This window comes from Apiospora aurea (assembly GCF_038362705.1).
Source record: "Apiospora aurea strain CBS 24483 chromosome Unknown utg000002l_segment0_segment0, whole genome shotgun sequence".
NCBI lineage: Eukaryota > Fungi > Ascomycota > Sordariomycetes > Amphisphaeriales > Apiosporaceae > Apiospora > Apiospora aurea.
This window is the reverse complement of record NW_027117389.1, coordinates 1,027,025-1,046,408: the sequence shown is the minus strand read 5'-3', so window position 1 is coordinate 1,046,408 and position 19,384 is coordinate 1,027,025. Positions and strand designations below refer to the sequence as shown.

Genomic DNA, 19,384 nt, shown 5'->3' with positions numbered 1-19,384 from the left:
CCGAAGAATCCCGAAGTACGCTACGCTTCCCTTATTCTGTATATAAGCTTCGTTTAAACTGCGAAAAATTTATATAATAACGGCTTAATATAGAATTCCGAGATCTTCGACTACGAACCGTATAACGCCAGCCTCCGTATTTAATAATATTACCGCTATTACGGCTACGGCTATATAGTTAAGTATTATCGAAAACAATAGCGATATAGCTACTGTTTTATAGTAGTATACTTTAAAGGAAACTAAGAATACCCCTAAAAAGGACTACGAGGCAGGAAACGTTGTGTTAATTACGGCAGAGAATATACGGCGTAGGATTACGGCTGCCCCGTAGCGATCTAGCAGAAAGAACGCGTAAAAAAAGCTTATGCCCACCGGCTTCGCTAATTCGAAATCCGTAGCACCGGCGATAGCTCGGTAGGAATAGGGCGTTTATTACTATTGACGACGCTCTTTATTAGCGATAAAAAAGGGTATATAGTAATCTCGCGGAAAAAGGCCGCCCGCGATTCGATTCGATAGCGAGCAGTTAAGGTAAAGAAATACGTTTATAAAGCCGGCGCGGTACCGTCGTTCCTTTATTAACGTAAAATACTATTATAGTTTTATAATTATAAGTTTACGAATAGTATATTAGAACGTCGTAGTATTAAAAGTAATAACGATATTTATTTTAATTAACTAAAAAGAGTACGATATATTAATACTATAAAAAATATAAACGAACCCCCGCACGTAAACCGCGTACTGCCTAAAGATAACTAAATATCGAGTAATTTACGGCGAAAGCCGAACGGCTATCTATATATATAAACGCCTCGATATTATTAAACTAAAGACTAAAGTAGGCCCTAATTAAGTTACCGTTACGATACCGAGGGGAAAAAATAGCCGCTTTACTGTATAGTTTATATATTCGCTAATTTAAAAAACTTCTTAATAACGGAGCCCCTTAAGCGACCTCGATACGATTTCGTACCCCGGGCAATATTTACTCGTCGGAAACTTTAATATATACTATTCGCTCTGGAACGTGTATGGTAAAAAATCGTACGGAGCAGACAACCTTTTTACCTTTACGGACTAATAGAACTTAGAGCTAATTACGCTATATAAAGAAATCATGAAACGACGTTACGGATAAAGAGATTCCACGTTAAACTTAGCTTAGGTAACACGAGAAACGATAATTTTATATAAAAAAGACCCTGGCTTAAAAGGTTTTAACTATAGGGCATAGGTTGTCCGCGTCGAACTAAAAGCTAACTCGTTACGAGGTAGTAAAACGAAAGTAGAGGAATAAAACTAAACGATATTAAATAAAAGGTTAGTACGGGCGGAAACCGGAGTACGTTTAACCGATATCGCCGAGCTAATAAGCCCGGAAAAGCTGAATTAAGTTATCGATAACCTTATAAGCGACCTACGAAAGATTACCGATATAGCAGCCCTAAAAAAAAAACCCTATACTAGTAAAAATACGCCCTAGTAATTACCGAAAGTTTAAAAAGCGCAGATTATAACGAAATAACGATACCGAGCCTATTTCGCGGTACCCTCGTAATATATTTAAAACTAATATACCGAGTTAAAAACGGACCTAAAAAGAATCGTTTAAATAACGAAAACGAAAAGCTAACGCTACGCAGTCGCCGCTGCCTCCCACGATTTTAAAATACTTTGGTCGCTCGAATAATAAGCTTAACTACGGAACTAAACGTTACTATAAACAGCGGGAATCCTAAAATTACGACGTAACGAAAAAACTGTTAACGAGGCGCGAAGCCACGACGAAAAAACTACGCTCTTTTCGAAAAAGTTTTTCCTTAACCCAGAAACCGACTTTACGGACTTAAATACCGTACTAAACCACGCCCCTAGCCTTACCCCTATCGAGGTAGAGGTAACGGTTAAAGAAATAAGAAATATTATTAAACAAACGGAACCTTAGAAAGCTCTAGGGGAAAACCTTTTACCTCCTAGTTTCCTTAAAGCGTATAAGGAACCCCTTTTCCAAACGTTAACCGGCTTAGCGACAACGAGCTTCCGGCTTACTTACTTCCCTAAACGTTTCCGTACGGCAAAAGTTATCGTAATCCCAAAGCTAAATAAAACAGTAACCGAAAAATAAACACCTGGTGGATAAAAACCTATTTTATTACTTAATACGGTCAGGAAAGTAATAGAAATAGCTATAAACCGGCGAATTACCGGAATAGCCGAAGAGTACTCGCTTTTACTTAAAGGCTAAATAAAAAACCGGACGTAGCGGTCTACCGAGCTAGCTATTCGATTAATTACCGACGTTATCCGTATAACGTGGCAATAAAAAGGCGTCGCTTCCCTTTTTTAATTCGATATTAAAAGCGTTTTCAATATAATTAACTATAAAAAACTAATTGCTATACTCCGCGAAAAGGGACTACCGAATTAGGTTTATCGATAGGTCGAGAGCTTTATTACGAACAAATCGGTCCACCTTTATTTCGACGGCAAATCGTTAAAAAGGATCCAGTTCCGCGCTAATATTTCGTAAAGCTCCCCGTTATTACCGATCCTCTTTATTTTTTATATCGCTATATTATATAAAGAACTAAAAGCGCATAAATAACTTATTATTGTCGAATTCGCGGATAATACGAATTTTATTACCGTAGGGCTAAACTATATTACGAATTACCGAAACCTAAAAAAAGCTTAGGAAACTTATAACCGTTAGATACGCATAAAAAAAATAAAGTTTAAACCTAAAAAAAGCGAGCTTATTTATTTTACTAAAACGCGAAAAGCTTATACGCTATAAGTACGCTTTAAAAACGTTATTATAACGCCGGTAACCTTTACGAAATTCCTCGACGTCTAGCTTTATCGGAAACTATAATAGAAAAACTATATCTTAAAAATTAAAGCGAAAATAGTAACTTAAACATTAACTTTTACCAGGCTCGCAGCGTTAGTTTAGGGATATTCGGTACGAAAGGCAAAAAAGCTTTATACGAAAATAATACGTAGCGTACTCGCGTATAAAGCGTCGGCTTAATATAGAATAAGCGATATTAAAAAAAGGCCAGCCTTTAACCTTATAATAGTCCAGAACTCCTATTTTCGGACCGTAATAAAGGCATATAAGGCGACCCTTTAATACTATTTAAAGACTAAAGCGGCAGTTCCCCCCTCGACCTCTATTTAAATGCGAGGGCAGCTAACTTCGAAATACGCACGGAGACTACCGGGAAGCTATAATTTTTACGCGGCGCCTATATAAAAGCGGCAGAGATTATTAATAAAAAACGTAGCGTAAGGAGAAAAAAACAAAAGAAACCCCAAGGGGCCACTAACGAAGCCCCTACGACTCTATAGCTAAGCGACGCTTAATTAACGTTAATTAAATAATAACTAAATAATTAAACGGTCGAATAAACGCTTAAAAAAAATAGGAATAAAGATAATTTTATGCCGTTACTCCGACGCGAGGCCGCTGCGAACTAACTATAAAGTCGCCGCTAAACTAGGGAGCGTACCGTCGTTACGACGATATGCTTAAACATAAAACATCGGTCCTAATATAAGCACGTATTAAAAAAATAAGGCTTAAATCGTTCCTGTTCACTTATCGGGTTTTAGACGTCCCGACGCCGTTATATAATTGCGGTAAAGGACGGGAGATAGCCGAACACCTGATCCTATACTGTAAAGACTTCGAGGGAAAATAAAAACAGCTAGTAAAACAGCTAGCACCTAGTCCGCTACGAACTCGTCGCGATTTAGCGGCGCTTACTACAAAAAAAGATACGGCGAAGGTTATCGCAAAATAGCTTTTACGGACCGGTCGACTGCCGCTGTATAAGTTAGCAATAGAGATTGGGGGACCACCCGAACCTGAATAATCTCTCTTCAGGCCCTAAAGCAAGGGTCACTAGGCTAGTGAGTAAGAACCAGCATGGTAACGTCGAACACGTAAGGTAGATTTTACGATATTAGCAGCGTGTATTTTTAATCCAGCTTCGGCACGGTTTATTACACGAGGAGCTAGGTAGATGTACCGAAGGCCTTCGGCATACGGCGTACTATTAATAATAATAATAAGCGGTGGCGTGTCCTTCACATGCTCCCGGAAATTAGGGGGTTTCACAAGGGCCGCGCTTTTCGGGACCCTGACGTTCCTCTCGTGACGCCGTCGGCAGCAAACACATCAGAAATACAAGGGCAACTTTTGGCGCTTGCCATACGGATACACTGAGGGAAATCACCAGTAACACGCAACGGCAGTCATGTATCACTGTACACCTCGGCAATTACCTGGGAGTGACGCAGGCAATTTCTCGCGAAGAGCGTCCGTTAAGAGTGAATCGCTTTTTCTCCCTCCCGCGCTCCCATCTCTGTCCCTCTCTGAATCCCTCTTCGTTGTTCTCTCCTCTTGCCCAACTCTGTGGGAACTTCCCAGCCGTCACTCGCTCACGACTCGTCCGCTTCTCCTTTCTTTGCTTCTGCTAACTTGGCTTCCCACCTCACTACTACTCTAACTACTACGGTAATTGCTGTTGTCCACGCCCACAACCAAAAAAGCCACCTACAGCAATCCAATACAGGCCCGGACGTCGAGATGGGCGACCCCTACACCCTCCTCGGCTGCTACGTCGACCAATCGCCCAACCGCACCCTGCCCGTCACCGCGTACCAGCACATGACGACCAACCGCGCCACCGTGTGCCATGCCCTCTGCAACGCCCCCGAGTACGGCGCCACCCTCTTCGGCCTCGAGTACGGCGCCGAGTGCTACTGCGGCGCCGGCGACCCCCACACCTTCCAGAAGGCCGCGTCCCCCGCCGAGTGCGGCACGCCCTGCCCCGCCAACGCCAGCGAGATGTGCGGCGGCGACTGGCGGCTGAGCCTGTACCGCATCCGCGACACGACGCTCGATCCGTCGCCGGCCGCGACGGCGCCACCGACGGGGCCTTCGTCGTCGTCGTCGGCGGGGGCGGGGGATGGGGGGAATAACGGGACGGCGGGGTCGGGGTCGGGGGATGACCAGCATAATGACAGCGTCGGTGGAAAACAAAATCTCACGGGGGGGCCAGATCGCCGGGATCGGTGTTGCGGCGTTCGTCATCGTGGCGCTCGTGGCCGGGTTGGTGATGTTTCTCGTCCGGAGACGACAGCAGCGGGGGCGGAAGGGGCGCCGCCTAGCTAGGTCCGGGACAGGGACTACAGCAGGGCCACAGGCTGGGGCCGGATCTGGCACGGCGGAGAGGGAGGCGGCAGGAGGTGCGAGTGGTGCGGAGATGGCCGGCGCGGGCGGATCAGCAGCAGGAGCCAGGGCAGGGGATAGCAGCAACAACAGCCGCGAGGGACGGATCGGGAGTGGCAAGGCGAAGGCGGCAGGCCAGAATGGTGGGGCGGGAGGAGCAGGGACGGCGGCGTCGATTGATGGCGAATCTCTTGTGGCGGGTGCCCCCTATCATCACCATCCGCACAACGACGAGCTGCCGGGCTACCAGTCGTCGGCGCGGTAGGTGTGTCCGTTTCACCGTGCTGGTGTTTCCTTTGGTTCAGTAGACACATACGTTTCTTCATCCTTCACCAAGAAGCAACATCTTGGCTGCTGGAAGTCATTGGCCAGCCCGTCGATCAGTCACTGGGAGGCCATTGGCTGATGGTTGGACTTCAATTGGGCTTACCCTGTTCCGCGGTCCATTTTGTCTATTCGGTGCTCCGCCAATGAGGCAGGAGGCGTCATTACATAATTTTCATTTCACTTCCATATCCCTTGGGAGGATGCTCCTTAATCAGCAGTTGTAGTAATCTTGATCATTTCCAATTAACGCCCTAAATATCAAAGTACCCAGATTTCACCGTATATCGTTATATCGTGTCCGTTCCCATGGAAAACTCCATGCATTCATGCTGCGTCGTTTACACATGGTCGCATAGTCGCATCGACTTCTCGTCTCGCCATCCACATCTGTTTAATAGTAACCGCCCCTCGACGCCCGTCGCGACTCCCTCCTCACATGGCGCGCATCTTGGGGAGGGTAGTAAGCCATCGGTGGCGCCGCGGGACTACGACCCCGGCTTCCAGCGCGAGTAGTCTCGTAGTAGCCAGACGCAGGGCGCACCGTCGAAACCTGTCGGATCTCAACCGACTTGCGACGAGGGCTGCGACCATGGCTATGACTGTGGTGGTGATGGTGCCGCGACCGCGAGCGATGCGTCTCCTGGCGGTAGGGGTAGGTATGGGTGCTGCTCCGGCGCGGCGGGTCGTCCTTCGCGCCGAAGGTGCTGCCCCAGATGCCCGGCTTGCCGAGATTCATGCACGAGCGGATGAGCCAGAGCAGCAGCAGAAACCCGACGATGGAGCCGATGACGATGCCGGCGATGGCGCCGCCCGACAGGTTGTTGTCGTGGTGCTCGGTTTCGACGTCGACGCCGGTGACGATGGTGGTGGTGGCTTGGCGCGGTTGCAGAGCGCGAGTCAGGAGGGACGGGAGGGTCCGCGTTGGCGCGAGCGCCGGCAGCGGGTTGGTCAAAGGGGCCATTGTTGTCCGACTTTTTGTCGTCTTCTTTTCTCTTTATGTCTGTCTCCCTTTTCTAGGCCTGTATCACAGCTACCCAAGGTTGGCGCCGCCGCGGGGTTGATGAGAACCTGAACAGGTGTTGCGGTTCCTTTCTTATGGAGAAGTCTGGGTGGCTGGGATTGGCTGGGGATAGAAGAGAAGAATCGGACGGCGGTCGCAAGATGGCTTTTGCTTTGACGCTACCGGCGAATTGGGTTGGTAGGGGTATCGTGATTCGCGGGCGTCTTTTTCAATTGACTTTGAATTGACTTTTTAAAAAAAGCCGACCAACAGGGGAAACCGAAAGCCAATTCGAACTTCAAGTAACAGACGCGGGCGCTATCGAGATTTATCTACTTCTCCCGGGGGCACTGGGAAAGACACCCTCATGCGGGCTCTCAAGATGGCGTGCATGGCATGACGAGTCCTTCGCGTCAAGTCGCCAGGTTTCTCGTCGATTCGCTGCAGGAAGGCTGCAGGAGGCTGGGCAGAGCAGGCCCTGGGCTTGGAGAGGCTTGCAGGCTTGTTACCCTTTTCACGTTACTGTGACTCTAAATCAAGGACGTTGCGAGTCTAGCCAAGCTCTTCCCTGCATTTGGCCAGCCTAGCGGGGGTTAACCCCCCTCCGGGAGGGGGACTAGCTGCAAGCCTCTCCGACGGGCCGGACCAAAACATCCACAACGATGATGTAAGTCTCCCTACTAACTCGCATCACCATCACGACTTGGTCTCACAAACTACCGGGCCACACCACATTGAGGGGGCACTTCCATAAGCGAGGGGGCAGGAGGCTGGGGCAGGGCCTTTTTGGATAAAAGTGCATGCATTCCACTTAGGGTATCGCACAAGCCCTGCATTGAGAGAATGGATTTTCCCAAAGAAACCCCATATCCGCATTGATTGAACCGCAATGGGGGACGACACTTCCCTGCATTCGCAATTCGCTTGCCTGGTTTTGCCCGGGTTGGGGTTGGTTGGGAAAAGACCACCAACTCCGAAGTACCGGATCAACTTCAGTGGAGGACCGGTCGGTATCTGCCGAACAACGACAGCTGACCCTCCACACTCTTCTGCTTCCCATATGGCATATTGCTTTACTGCCAAGTTCAGTCACCCGGTTTGAGGCATTTCCAGATGTCGTGCAAGAAGCTTGGTGCTTGCCTCTTAGCTATCTTCCTTGCTCGTGGCTAGAGTGAGGCGGAGAGGCCAAACTGATGGTCAACAGCAGCGTTTCCATCAATGGGGAAGCTGGGAAATACAACTTACCCAGACCGCCTTCGCTGAGCGTTCCTGGCTACTCGCGCCGATAATTCTTGTTGTGCTCAACCACAGCTTGGGGGTCCATCGGCAACGGCGCTACTCACGACACGGGCATGCGTTGATGCCCTATCCTACGTTGGTTGGTCTATTGGTGGCATCGTTGCGCATGCAACTGGAAAAGATGACTTCCTGGCGGTACGATGTTGAGTCTTTTTGGATAGTTAGCTTTGCCGTGACGAGCTGCACACGTGATTGGGTTCCAGGGACAATATCGCTCTGCTCGAATTTGGTACTGAGAGCAGTTGACTGGTTTGCATCTCTGTATCCCAAAGTGCTAGCAGGTATACTGTCACAGAAAATGATGACTATGTGTGGTGATTTTAACTTCCCCTGAATTATCTTGTGTGAGTTAGGCAGTGTAGCGCTGCGTGGGTTAGGAAAGGGATATCCAAGTGATAGCTTTGATCTGATATGTTTAGAGGCTTTGTTCTCAAGCCTCGGTTCCCTGATAACGGCGCATTCCACTGCCCACGGCCGGTTGGGCTATTGGCAAGTGGCTCAAGCCCATAATCCAACGGTGCTTGGCTCTTCTTGCCCGCTGGCTCGGAATAGAGGAAGCTAGGTTTTTGCTTGGTCCTACAGAGAACCAGTCAAAGCACGAGGGGTCAGCAAACAGGAGATATATGCAAGGTACTCATTCGTGCCTGACATTACACAGCTATCGTGAGCACGGTGATTGGTCGCCGGCTGCCTGGAGCTGAAAAGAGGTGATGATGCATGCATGCACGCACGCACAAGCCCGCAGGGTCCGAGTCCTTTCAGACGGCAAATAGGGAGGAAAACCAAATCGCGTATTCAGCAAAGATACGATTCGCCTTACTAAGCTTACATCTTATCGGCCGGCACCTATAGCTCCAGCCCACGACTGCCGATCTTGGTCACCCAATCGCAGGGCCCCCCGGACTTTCGGCACCGGGCGATTTCTCGTATCTGCTCCACTAACCTTAAGCAGCAAAGAGCCCAAAGCCCACTGCTTTTCCAACGGGTTCTCGCAGCGACCACCAGTAAACGGCCGTCGTAAGACCCGGTACCATCCGGGCTAGACGACCTCGTATTATCGCTCTTGCATTAGGCTTTTCTGTCGACCGCTCCGTTTTGTCGCATTCATATGGGCTGACAAACTGGATATCGTTCTGTTTGTCCGTACTCCGGAGGGCGGTCATGTTGGGTAGGGCTGTGCATGGGGAAAATCACTCATTTCGGTCCCGCCCTCCTTGCTTCCCCTCAGCAAGCATGCAAACAGAGGTTGGCCATGACTCCAATATAAAAGCCCGTACCCATTCTCCCTGTATGAATGCCGACAGCTTGTCTCTCACTCTCTATCCTGCAACAGCTTCCAATTTCTTCCTCTACTGCAAATCTCCGCGCTATCACCTCACCACCAAGGCCAAACATGAAGACCTCCTTCCTCCTCGCCCTCCTCCCCGCCGCCGCGGTCGTCCTGGGTCTCCCCAACCACTACGCCCGGCAAGACGCCCCCTCCACCGTCACCCTGTCCACGACGGCGGAGCCGCCCGCGAGCACTTCCATTTCCGCTTCCACTTCCACTACCCCCACCGCGACGACCCCCGCGGAGGAGCTGCCGTGCCCGACCAACCCGCCCAACTGCGCCGCCAAGCTGGACGGCCACCTCGTCTGCATGGCCGGCGGCGTCTGGTGCCGCTACACCGACGCCACGGCCCACTGGACGCCGGGCTTCTACCCCGTCAACTACGCGGGGCCGTGTCCTCCTTGCTTGCCTTCTTTTTAGAGAAGGGACGGGGGAGGCGGTGCAACCAGTCGTCTGTCGGTTTACTTTAATGAAGAAGTGGTATTAAGGGGCACGGGAGAGGGAAGGCGTGTGGCGCATTGGGATTTTGTCAAGGGGCCGGGCAGGGAAGGGACTGGATATTTTATTAATGTTTGCTTGTGGGATATGGGCAGTACGTGCCGGAGTAACGGACCAAAAACGCGGTGCATCTGCGGGACTAGAATACACTGATTTCAATGGCATACTTTCACTCTGTCACTCATGATCAGCTCATGGTAATATATATGATAATGCAGCAGCCGCACCGGATCACCGTCGCTTGTGAAGCTGCTAACGGGATCCCTGAGCCATTGCCGGCAAGCTCCGGTCGCGGATCGGAGGTAGACCGGCAAAGGACCCACCAGTTTGCTGATAATACTGATTGCGGATCGGGCCAGATCCGATTATCACAGTCGTTGGATCATATAAGAGACCCGGGATGTGACCCTAAGCTGTGCCTATAATTATGTTGAATCACCTTCCCCGGTTCCTTGCCGGATCTACACAATATTCCAGACTATCAGGATGCGACTCTTATCTGCCGGTATAGCAGGCTTTGCCGCCTTTGCTGGTGCCTCGTCGGCTACCAGCGGCGATGTACTCCCTAGTATGTGACGCTTTTCATAGGTGAGCTTATGAGACATTATACTGTTACTGGCTGACGGGCGTATCCAGTGCCCAAATTCAAAGGGGTCGAGATCCAAAATCTCCCCATCGATAGCCTGCAGAAGCTCATGACCGAGGGTGGCTTGACCAGCCGCGACCTCGTAGAGTGCTACCTTGCCCGGATCGAGCAGACGAATAAGTAAGCCCACAGGAAGACTAGAGCTCTGCGATGACCCGGCGTTTGACATCCCATCAGCTACACCCGCTCCATAAGCGAAGTGAACCCCGACGCCCTCGCCATCGCCACAACCCTAGACACCGAGCGCCGCCTCCACGGCCGCCCCCGCAGCCCCCTGCACGGCATCCCCTTCCTCGTCAAAGACAACTTCTACACCGCCGACGCCCACAACACCAGCGAAGGCACTCTCGTCCTCCTCGGCGGCCGCTCCACCGCAGGCGAAGCCACCATCGTCACGAAGCTGCGCGCCGCGGGCGGCGTCCTGCTCGGGCACGCCACCATGTCCGAAGCAGCGGACCACCGCGCTTTAACTAGTTACGCGAGCGGGTACTCGTCGCGGACGGGCCAGACGCGGAACCCGTACAACCTGACGCAATCGACCGCGGGGTCGAGCAGCGGGTCCGTGGTCGCGGTCCGAATCAACCAGGCCGCCGTCGCGGTCGGGACCGAGACGTACGGCTCGCTCGTGCACCCGGCCGCGCAGCTGGGGCTCTACACGGTCAAGGCGACCCCCGGGCTGCTGTCGCGGCGCGGGGTCGTGACGGGGAGCTACTACCACGACACGCCGGGGCCCTTGGCGCGGTCGGTGCGGGATGTGGCGGTCATGCTCGATATCATGCACGGAACGGATCCGTTGGACAATTTGACGTTTCAGGCGGTGGGGAAGCATCCGGTGGACGGGTATACGGCGCATCTGGCTAATAAGAGTGCCCTGCGAGGGATGAAGTTCGGGATACCCTGGGACCCTTACTGGTCCACAAACGCCGTAAGTACTTTGCTTCTGACCCTATGATCCAAGGCCTCTTTGATGCAGATTGTAATTCGAGGGTCCTGGCTCACCACCATACGATCAGCATATGAACAGCCCCGGCATCCGACAAGTCTACGAACAACGCATCAAAGAGCTCGAAGAGGCCGGTGCCCAAATCTACAATATCACAGTGAGTAAAAGTGCCAATGACTTCCCCAAACCACGAAAGATTTAGGAAACTAAACCATTCTTCAGAACAGCCCCTTCACCGGCCTCGCCAACGAATACGGCGCCGGCCAACATACCTCCATCCCCCCTGCCTACCAACACAGCCTCGCTTTCGCCACCCTCCTAGCCGCCGGCTACGCCGAATGGCTCCGCCACTGGCTCTTTCCCAAGGGCGACCCCCGCCACGGCACCCTCCCAACCGTCGCCGACATGGCCGCCTGGAACACCGCCCACAACGCCAGCACCGGCGCTTTGGGCAACAACACCTGGTGGCAAGACCCGATCACCGGCCAATCCTTCTACGACGCCGCCGCCGCCACGAACGGGACCCTGGGCCCCGCCTTCTGGACCGCCTTCGGCTGGTCCCGGACCACGGCGCGCCAAGCCATCGACCAGGCCCACGTGTACCTGTCCGAAAACGGCACCCGGATGCTCGAGCTGGACGGGGTCTTGGTCCCCAACGGCCGCGCGGGCGGCTACAGCAGCGCCTGCGCGCCCATGGCGTCGTACGCAGGCTATCCCGTGGCTTCGGTCCCCGTCGGGCAGGACGGGTTCGCGACGCCGTTCGCGCTGGGGGTCTACGGGCGGCAGTACGGCGAGGCGAAGCTCGTCCAAGTCGCGTCGGCCATGGAAGACCTCTTTCAGTGGAATGAGGCGCCGCGCTGGCATAACGCAGATGTCCGTCGGGATCGGCCTTGGGATGTGCCGTGGCCGGGGTATACTTGTTCGAAGGAGAGTCTGGCGCGTCGGGCGTGTACTGGGTGAGGCAATTAGGTGCTTACTTCTGCCTACTTCTGCATACAAAGCATAGGTTGATATTAGATCAATCAAACGGAAGACAGACAGCAAGACATACCGGTCACAACGTTTCAGGTTCATTAATGTAATGTGTTCATAAAATAAAAGAATTTCAATTTCAAGAATATATGATGGTAATATATGGATATCTTCAAAAGTCCGTCGCCTTTAAGATTGTGCTATGCTGCATCGACGAACTTTTCCCAGGGTTTAGGAACATAATTATCGCATTCACGCCCAAGGGACTTTAAACGCACTGGCTGTACCAGTCGTTGCTGAACTTGCAGGTGCCCTGGGCACAAGCAGTTGGGCCGCTATAGCCCTGGCCACCGCACTGTCCGTACAGGGCAACCTTGGCACCGGAATCACCACCAGCAGCAGGGGCAGGAGCGGGAGCGGCAGGAGCAGCAGGGGCAGCAGGCTCAGCGACGGCGGGGCAAGCGTTCTCATCAGCAGCGGGGGCAGGAGCGGGCTCAGGCTCAGCAGAGGGAGCGACGGCAGGGCAGGCGCTGAGGTCCTCAGCGGTGGCCACATCAGCGGCACCGAGCTCGCCCTTGGTGCTGGTAGCACCGTCGGTCCAGACGGCCGGGCCGGGCATGATGTAAGGGGCGGGGTTGGGAGTCCACTTGTTGTAGGCGATACCCGGGTCGGCGGCCTTGTACATGCCGGGGATCTTGACGAGGGGGCCGGGAACACCGCCGCCGGGGCCCTCAACCTTGAGCTGGGCGCACTCCATGTAGAACTGGGCCTTGCCGACGTGGCTCTCGTGGATGGCGATGTGCTCGACGCGCACGAGGTACTCACCCGGCGGGATGGTCTTGGGGATGGTGTACTCGATGCGGTCCTTCTGCCAGGTGCACCAGGCGGCGTCGGTGTTGGCCTTGCCGCCACCGCACAGGCCGGATTCGGCGACCTTGAACCAGTCGCCGTCTCCCTCGTAGCTGTTCACGGAGCCGGGGGCCTTGGACATGTAGACGAAGCCGGGGCCGGGGTGTTCGATGTTCTCGTTGAACCAGAGCTTGAAGCCGACCTTGTCGCCGGCCTTGACGGTGTAGGTCTGGGCGGAGCCGGCCTTGGCGCCCTTGTTGCAGCGCAGGTCGGGGGAGTTAATGACCTCGTTGGTGAAGGAGGGCTGGTACGAGTTGCTGTTCTTGCGAATGTAGGTGTAGTCCTTGCCCTGGGGGGTGCCGTTGACGATCAGCTGGCTGAAGATGTAGTGGGCCTCGGTGACAAGGGGAGCGGCTGCGAAGAGCAGGCTGCTCAGGGCGGTGGTGGTCTTCATGGTGGCGGTTGGTAAAGAATGGAATCAGCGCTGCTGTGGGATATGGGTTGAAAGTTGGCGGTTTTAGGTGTTGATGCCGAAATGAATGAATGTGGTAGCTCTGCTAAAGAACGAATGTCAAAGGTAGGATGCAGCAAATGCCGTGAAGAGAAGGGCATATTGAAAGTGTTACCGGTGAGGATTCACGGCAGTTATATATCATTGCCAAAGGCGTACCCATCGTGATTGAAAAGGCGAACGCCGTATCCTCCCTCGTAGCCTCCGAGTCCTGCAATTCCACGATACTGTGGTTCGCGGCGGTGCATGGCCCATGGGTCTGGCGCAGTGGGCAGATCCAGATATATTGGAGCCAAGAGCCGCCAAGATGCTGTCGGGTCAATCTTCCATCAATCGCAACACTTGTTTCTGGGTGCTTGGGGCGCACGAGGGCCCGGGTTCAGCTACCCTGGGAGAATCAACCAGCTTGCCAGCCTGCGAGAGAGGTCTTGGCCCAAGTGCCAATAAGCGGAGCTGCGGTTTCAGGATACGGTGCTGGCCGAGACGACTCTTTGTGGTTGTCTGTCGTACGGGTAAGCGCCTGTTGTTTTGTGGTTTGCTGTGCCAAAAGACCCGAGAGATCCAAATTGGTAGTGGGACAGGGAACGGCAGTGGTTGCCTGCTTTGTGCCTGCTGCCCGCCTTGCTCCCTAATGAACGTGCTAAAAGGGCAAGCTCGTGCCCCTGCGTCCGAAGCTACCGACGGACGAATGCGCATTGGCGTTTGACAGTGGAAGGCCGAGCCGATGCGCTGGCCAGTAAATATGGACTTAGGTATGCTTCGGTAGCATGATCACTGCAAGGAAGTTGCTTTTGACAGCAAAGGAACGAACACTAGACCGTTGGGCGGCATCTAGACTGGTTCCCGAAGTTCTGGTTCTCGCCGCTCCCATTTACCTATTGAGCGCACGTGGGCCAAGCAGTGAGAGCCGCATCGTAGCGCGCCCCCTTACATGCGACTAAACTGTGCTCTGTCCCCTCAAATCTCGGAGCTATCCAGCCAGACTTGGCCCAGAAATGGCAAGACTTGCGCAAGAGCGCAACTAGCAGCCCATCTCCGATCGTTCTACTACTAGGAAAAAGGCTCCAGGCCAGAACATCAGATGGCAGGATCGACAGCTTGCTTTTGCTCTATTGGTTTGCATCACTTGGGTACCTACCTATGTAAAGGGCGATCAGACGGTTTATGCCAATGCCTTTCAGAAGGAGTTGATGAATTGAAGCTCGAAGCCGAACGCCATTTTTCTTTTGGCTTGGGTACCCCCACCTGACCTTTTGCCCAAAAAGAAATCCTGCTTCCCTCGCTGTTCGTCCCTTCAATGTTTGGTCCCCGGTTCTCCTGCCGGGCCCCTGTCATTTCCGGACTTGCCATCCTAAATCCGTCTTTCAGCGCGTATGAACCGAAATCCGCCCTGCATCTGCATCTGCATCTTTCGGCTAAGGAGATTGTTCCGTGAGAAAAGGTGGATGGAACCACAAGCTGGCATAAATGTTCTGGAAGCCTGCATTCTAAATGGGCAAATGGGGTCTTTTTCGGCAACGTTACCCGAAAATGTCAGCACATACTTACTTACCCAAAGGGGCGGTACGCCCAACCGAACATGCTCTCAGCCTATCAATTTTGAGCCGTTGGCAGACCTCCGTCATTCAGGCCTCGGCCGTCGATGGTAATGGCTCGTCGCCGACAAGGCAATGCCAATCGAATACTACCTGCGTATGCCAAGGCGATAAAGTCAGCCTGATGTCGTGGCTGTTGGAAGGCTGCAATGAAACGAATGCATCTTTCGAATCCTTCCGCGGCGCATCTGCCGGCCAATCATGCATTCAGACTACCAATGAATCCGAAATTCACGTGGGCGACTATGTAGATATATAATATGTAGCGGTTGATGGGTTTCGTCCACGCTCGTAGACGGAGACTATCGATCAAAAAACTGGTATCCATCACCATCAAAATGAAGACTACTGCAATTCTCTCCTCGACCGTGATAGCGTCCCTGTGGACAGTGGCCACAGCAGAATCCCAAATCCACCGCGACACCATCTTCGGCTGCACCGACGTCGGCTGCCCGCCAGAGACGAGCGTGTCCGTCACCGAAGACAACTGCACAGTCGGGGACGAGTCGCACACCTACGTGGGTCTGACGGCGGTGCCGGCGCAGGTCGACGCCCTGCGCGACGGCCGGCTCACGTGGGTCAAGGGCGTCCAGGCGGACCAGAAGCCCAATCCGGACATTTTCCGCGAGACCTTCTACCTCGGCGCCGCCCCCGGGCTCGAGGGCCTGGGCGGCATGGGCGCCTGTGCCGTCTTCTTCAACGGGCCATACAACGCCTCGCTCCTCAAGTTTAACAACAGCCGCGAGCGCGAGCTAGATGAGGGCACCTGCGCCGACGCCATGGGCGAGCCCTGTGTCCACGCGCTGCGGGAGCGCGCACTGTCGCTTAGTTTCGCGCCCGGCGCCGCCAGCAATGAGACTTGCAGGAGGCTGCAGGAGGATCTGCTGACAAGCGACATACCTGAGTGCTCCAGGTGGACGGAGAACAAATGGGGTAACATCTCTGCAGTCGGTAAGTGGTTCCTGCTGCCCATGAACTTGACCTAGGTATCCCCTCATGAGAAGTACGACGAGTTCAGAAGCTAACCTCGTCGATTGCGCGGTTTCGCGAACCGTAGCACTCACTGGGAACGGTGCTCCAAAGCCCATCACTGGAGAGCGCAATGCGTCCTCCAATTGTTGGCCCATCCTGAACAAGGAGGACTCATTGACCCCCGTTTTCCAATGGGTTAACAGGGTGCGTAAACCCATCTCTAGGCTCTTTCTTGGGCGTAGATATCGATCCTCCCATTCTTTTTTATCCTACTGACTTGGACGACCCCTTCGACGGGGTGTGCATAATAGACGAACGGAATCCCGACAAGCTATCTGGGCATCACGCCCATCCTGACGCTCTTCTGGCCTACCTACGGCACCGCCCTCGACCGGCGCGACGCCGCGCTTACCTGTGTAAAGATGATGGGTCCCGCCAATGCATCTTTGGCCACGATGAAGAGCGGTGGCGGAGACGAAGGGGAGGGTGGCGTTAGTACTGCCTGGAGCACGCTCACTCTGAATGCTGCCATCGGCACGGCGGTGGCTTTTGCATTGTTTAATACTTTGTAGAGGCAAGTGGAATGCGTTGGGTGTCTTCCCATGTACGGTAAAGCAGATCTTCGATGGTTCATATTGAGTTGATACTTCGCGACCCAGGCTCGAGCACTTTTGAGGTATCATATTCGGGTCATTTGGCAGTTTCAAAGCGCCTTTTCAAGTTGGGTGCAGTATTTTGAATTTCATTCGGATGATAGCTGTTCTGATAATATTAACCCCACGAGCATGTCACTTGTGTACGCTATGGCTTAAATTGTTACCAACAGACCATTATATGTTTCAGAGACTATCATTAACAAGATATGTTGCAGTGTGTACGTACGTATCATAGTGGCTTCTCACATCTCTATGCCGGATGGGAAGCCAGCCTGTAATGAAACTAAGATCGTCATATCGTCGCCCAGGCGGTATAGCTGGCCAGCACGCAAGTCTAATAGAAATCGGGATAATATATAGTGAAAACACACAACCCGTACGAGGGAGTCGTGGTCGGCACTCGCTGACTCTGCATGGGGTACAGAGCAGCACGCGGCCTACTGTATCTTTGCAACTAAGTGTAGAAGTACTGGGTGATCGTAAGTGGTGAGAAAAGAGTGCATATTTCTGATCTTCCTATCTACAGTACTGGGCATCAGGTTTGTGGTGATATACCCTTTAGAGTCACGTGCAGCCTAGTTGCTCTAAGCCGCACTAGGTTTCCTGATCCCTAGCCCTGCTACAATAGTCTCTAACTTTCTATGGACAAGAAAGATATCTAACCAAGTTAATCTATGTTGCAGTGGTGACAGTGTGGGACCTTTATTTCAGCTAGCTCGCTATGCTGGTCGTTGCGTATGTGTATCTGGTAGCACTACAGTGCTGTTTTCCTATGTCATCTTTCCCGCATCTTTTAGACAGCACTCTACGCCTCATCCAAAGCTCTTTTTCTCGTGCGATATCTCAACACATGGCTAGATTGATTGGACTCTTCGTCTTCCAGAACCGCAACCCAACGATGCAAACCAACATCTAGGCAGAATTGAAGAAGGTTTGGAACGTCGCCTTCCTCCCTCAGTAGCCAATACCGCTCCCATTTCTCCACCATTCTCTGTACCATGGACCCAGGCCTCGCGCCATATTCTTCGGCCAGTTTCGCGTGCACGAACAACTGTGTTGTTGCGTAATGCATCAAAGCCGGGAACATCTTCAGACTCTGGTCTGCCCTATGTTCGACGGATCGATAAAACTGGATTCGCTGGGAGGGGGGCTCGGGTTCAGGTCAGCAACTGTCCCTTCCAAGAAGCGTCGTATATTCTCCGTTGCACCTTCTTCACTGACTCCTGTCAGAGCTTCTTTGGATATGCTGGAAGTATGGCTTCCCCCTCCTTCGGTGGTTCCAACGTAAATTTGTTAGTAACTCCGGGTGAATCAGGGATATCAGTCTCCCCACATGATTGCCTCGTCTCCATGATGTCCAGGGACGGACTAGGATGCTCCCCTGCATCAGAGCCAGCTGAGCCGAAGCTGGCTACGCTCCCCGCACGCTTTATCATCCTGCGTATGGGAGGGGGAAGGGAGGGGTGGGAGGATGGGGAGGCCTCCTCCGAATACATCCTTTAACAGCGTAGCGAGAATCACTCTCGCGCCAGTCTGTTCTTCGCAACGCTATTGCCTCACGTCGAGCTTGTACTAATTCATCCAGCTCGGCGACGCTAAGGTAAGATAAACAAGTGCCCATGATGTGGAGATGACCTTCTGCCAAGGCCATAGAAGGTGGTTGCTCTGGTGCTCGTTCAAAATCCACCATGCTTCGTGACTCGAGAAGATTTTGATATGCTGAAAGCAGGATATTGAAGCCGTTACCCCGTAAAAAAAATTGTGCAACAGAATCGTGGATTATCTCAACCAAGCGCTTCTCACCATTGTCCATATCTAGAGAACCTGCTCCCCCTTTTCTGGAATCCAAATCATCTTCGTACTCGTGCTCGTCGAGTGATTGGGGCTTGGGTGGACGTTTCACTTCGACCAGTCCCCTAGAGACTTTGCGAATCTTTCGCTCTAGCTGTTCATCGCTTTCGATGAAGGATGTGGAGTTTGCAATGCTGGTAAACGATGTTGGCTGGTCTCCTTGAATGAAGGGGAATATGTGATGCCACTCTCTCAAACTTAGACGTTGTGTACTGAGCATGGACCAGACAAAGAAATGGTAGGTTTCGTGCGCGTCTTCACTGGCCTGTACATCAGCTAAAATCTCTGCATAAATATCGCTGAGCCCCGATGGTAGTTCGGAGAGACGTGCTGTGATATAATTCCAGTTTTCGCCCTTTTCGTGGCAGTCCAGGATCAGATTTGTTATGAGGACCGCCCATAGAAAAACACCTTCTGCCTTGCTGTCGATAGCATCCGCTAGTGATACAGATCGGGAATCGGCGGAAATTGCGCTCTCAGAAAACATATTGTTAACATAGGTCCGTATGTCGCCGCTGTTGTAGTCTTCCATGGTAACGAGCAGAGCATGCTCGTGGTTGTAGTGATAAGGGGACCGGCTTGAAATGCAGATTCTCACGTCAAAATGACACACCAGATGCTTTAGGGTTTGGAAGATCGACCTGGTCTGGGATTTCGTACACTCGTCCAAGGCGTCGATAAAAAATA

The 19,384-nt window shown here is 52.5% G+C and overlaps 7 protein-coding genes across 7 annotated transcripts; 4 read left to right on the top strand and 3 right to left on the bottom strand.

Moving 5' to 3' along the window:
- Positions 1-4,603: 4,603 nt before the first annotated feature.
- PG986_002732 (heme peroxidase) lies at positions 4,604-5,513 on the top strand (the record flags this gene model as incomplete). Its single annotated transcript, XM_066838954.1, has 2 exons — positions 4,604-5,128; positions 5,223-5,513. The coding sequence occupies 2 exons, from the start codon at positions 4,604-4,606 to the stop codon at positions 5,511-5,513; spliced, it is 816 nt and encodes a 271-aa protein (XP_066704018.1).
- A 453-nt stretch (positions 5,514-5,966) lies between these two features.
- On the bottom strand, positions 5,967-6,536 carry PG986_002731 (uncharacterized protein; the record flags this gene model as incomplete). The annotated part of the gene is made up of 1 exon (XM_066838953.1): positions 5,967-6,536. One exon carries the CDS (start codon positions 6,534-6,536, stop codon positions 5,967-5,969), a length of 570 nt encoding a protein of 189 aa, XP_066704017.1.
- Positions 6,537-9,267: 2,731 nt separating this feature from the next.
- PG986_002730 (uncharacterized protein) lies at positions 9,268-9,624 on the top strand (the record flags this gene model as incomplete). Its single annotated transcript, XM_066838952.1, has 1 exon — positions 9,268-9,624. The coding sequence occupies one exon, from the start codon at positions 9,268-9,270 to the stop codon at positions 9,622-9,624; it is 357 nt and encodes a 118-aa protein (XP_066704016.1).
- A 564-nt stretch (positions 9,625-10,188) lies between these two features.
- On the top strand, positions 10,189-12,251 carry PG986_002729 (amidase family protein; the record flags this gene model as incomplete). Its single annotated transcript, XM_066838951.1, has 5 exons — positions 10,189-10,270; positions 10,339-10,468; positions 10,526-11,273; positions 11,362-11,448; positions 11,514-12,251. 5 exons carry the CDS (start codon positions 10,189-10,191, stop codon positions 12,249-12,251), a joined length of 1,785 nt encoding a protein of 594 aa, XP_066704015.1.
- A 280-nt stretch (positions 12,252-12,531) lies between these two features.
- PG986_002728 (uncharacterized protein) lies at positions 12,532-13,566 on the bottom strand (the record flags this gene model as incomplete). Its single annotated transcript, XM_066838950.1, has 1 exon — positions 12,532-13,566. One exon carries the CDS (start codon positions 13,564-13,566, stop codon positions 12,532-12,534), a length of 1,035 nt encoding a protein of 344 aa, XP_066704014.1.
- A 1,990-nt stretch (positions 13,567-15,556) lies between these two features.
- Positions 15,557-16,762, top strand: PG986_002727 (uncharacterized protein; the record flags this gene model as incomplete). The annotated part of the gene is made up of 3 exons (XM_066838949.1): positions 15,557-16,169; positions 16,237-16,394; positions 16,502-16,762. 3 exons carry the CDS (start codon positions 15,557-15,559, stop codon positions 16,760-16,762), a joined length of 1,032 nt encoding a protein of 343 aa, XP_066704013.1.
- A 1,516-nt stretch (positions 16,763-18,278) lies between these two features.
- On the bottom strand, positions 18,279-19,229 carry PG986_002726 (uncharacterized protein; the record flags this gene model as incomplete). Its single annotated transcript, XM_066838948.1, has 1 exon — positions 18,279-19,229. One exon carries the CDS (start codon positions 19,227-19,229, stop codon positions 18,279-18,281), a length of 951 nt encoding a protein of 316 aa, XP_066704012.1.
- Between the last annotated feature and the right edge of the window lie 155 nt (positions 19,230-19,384).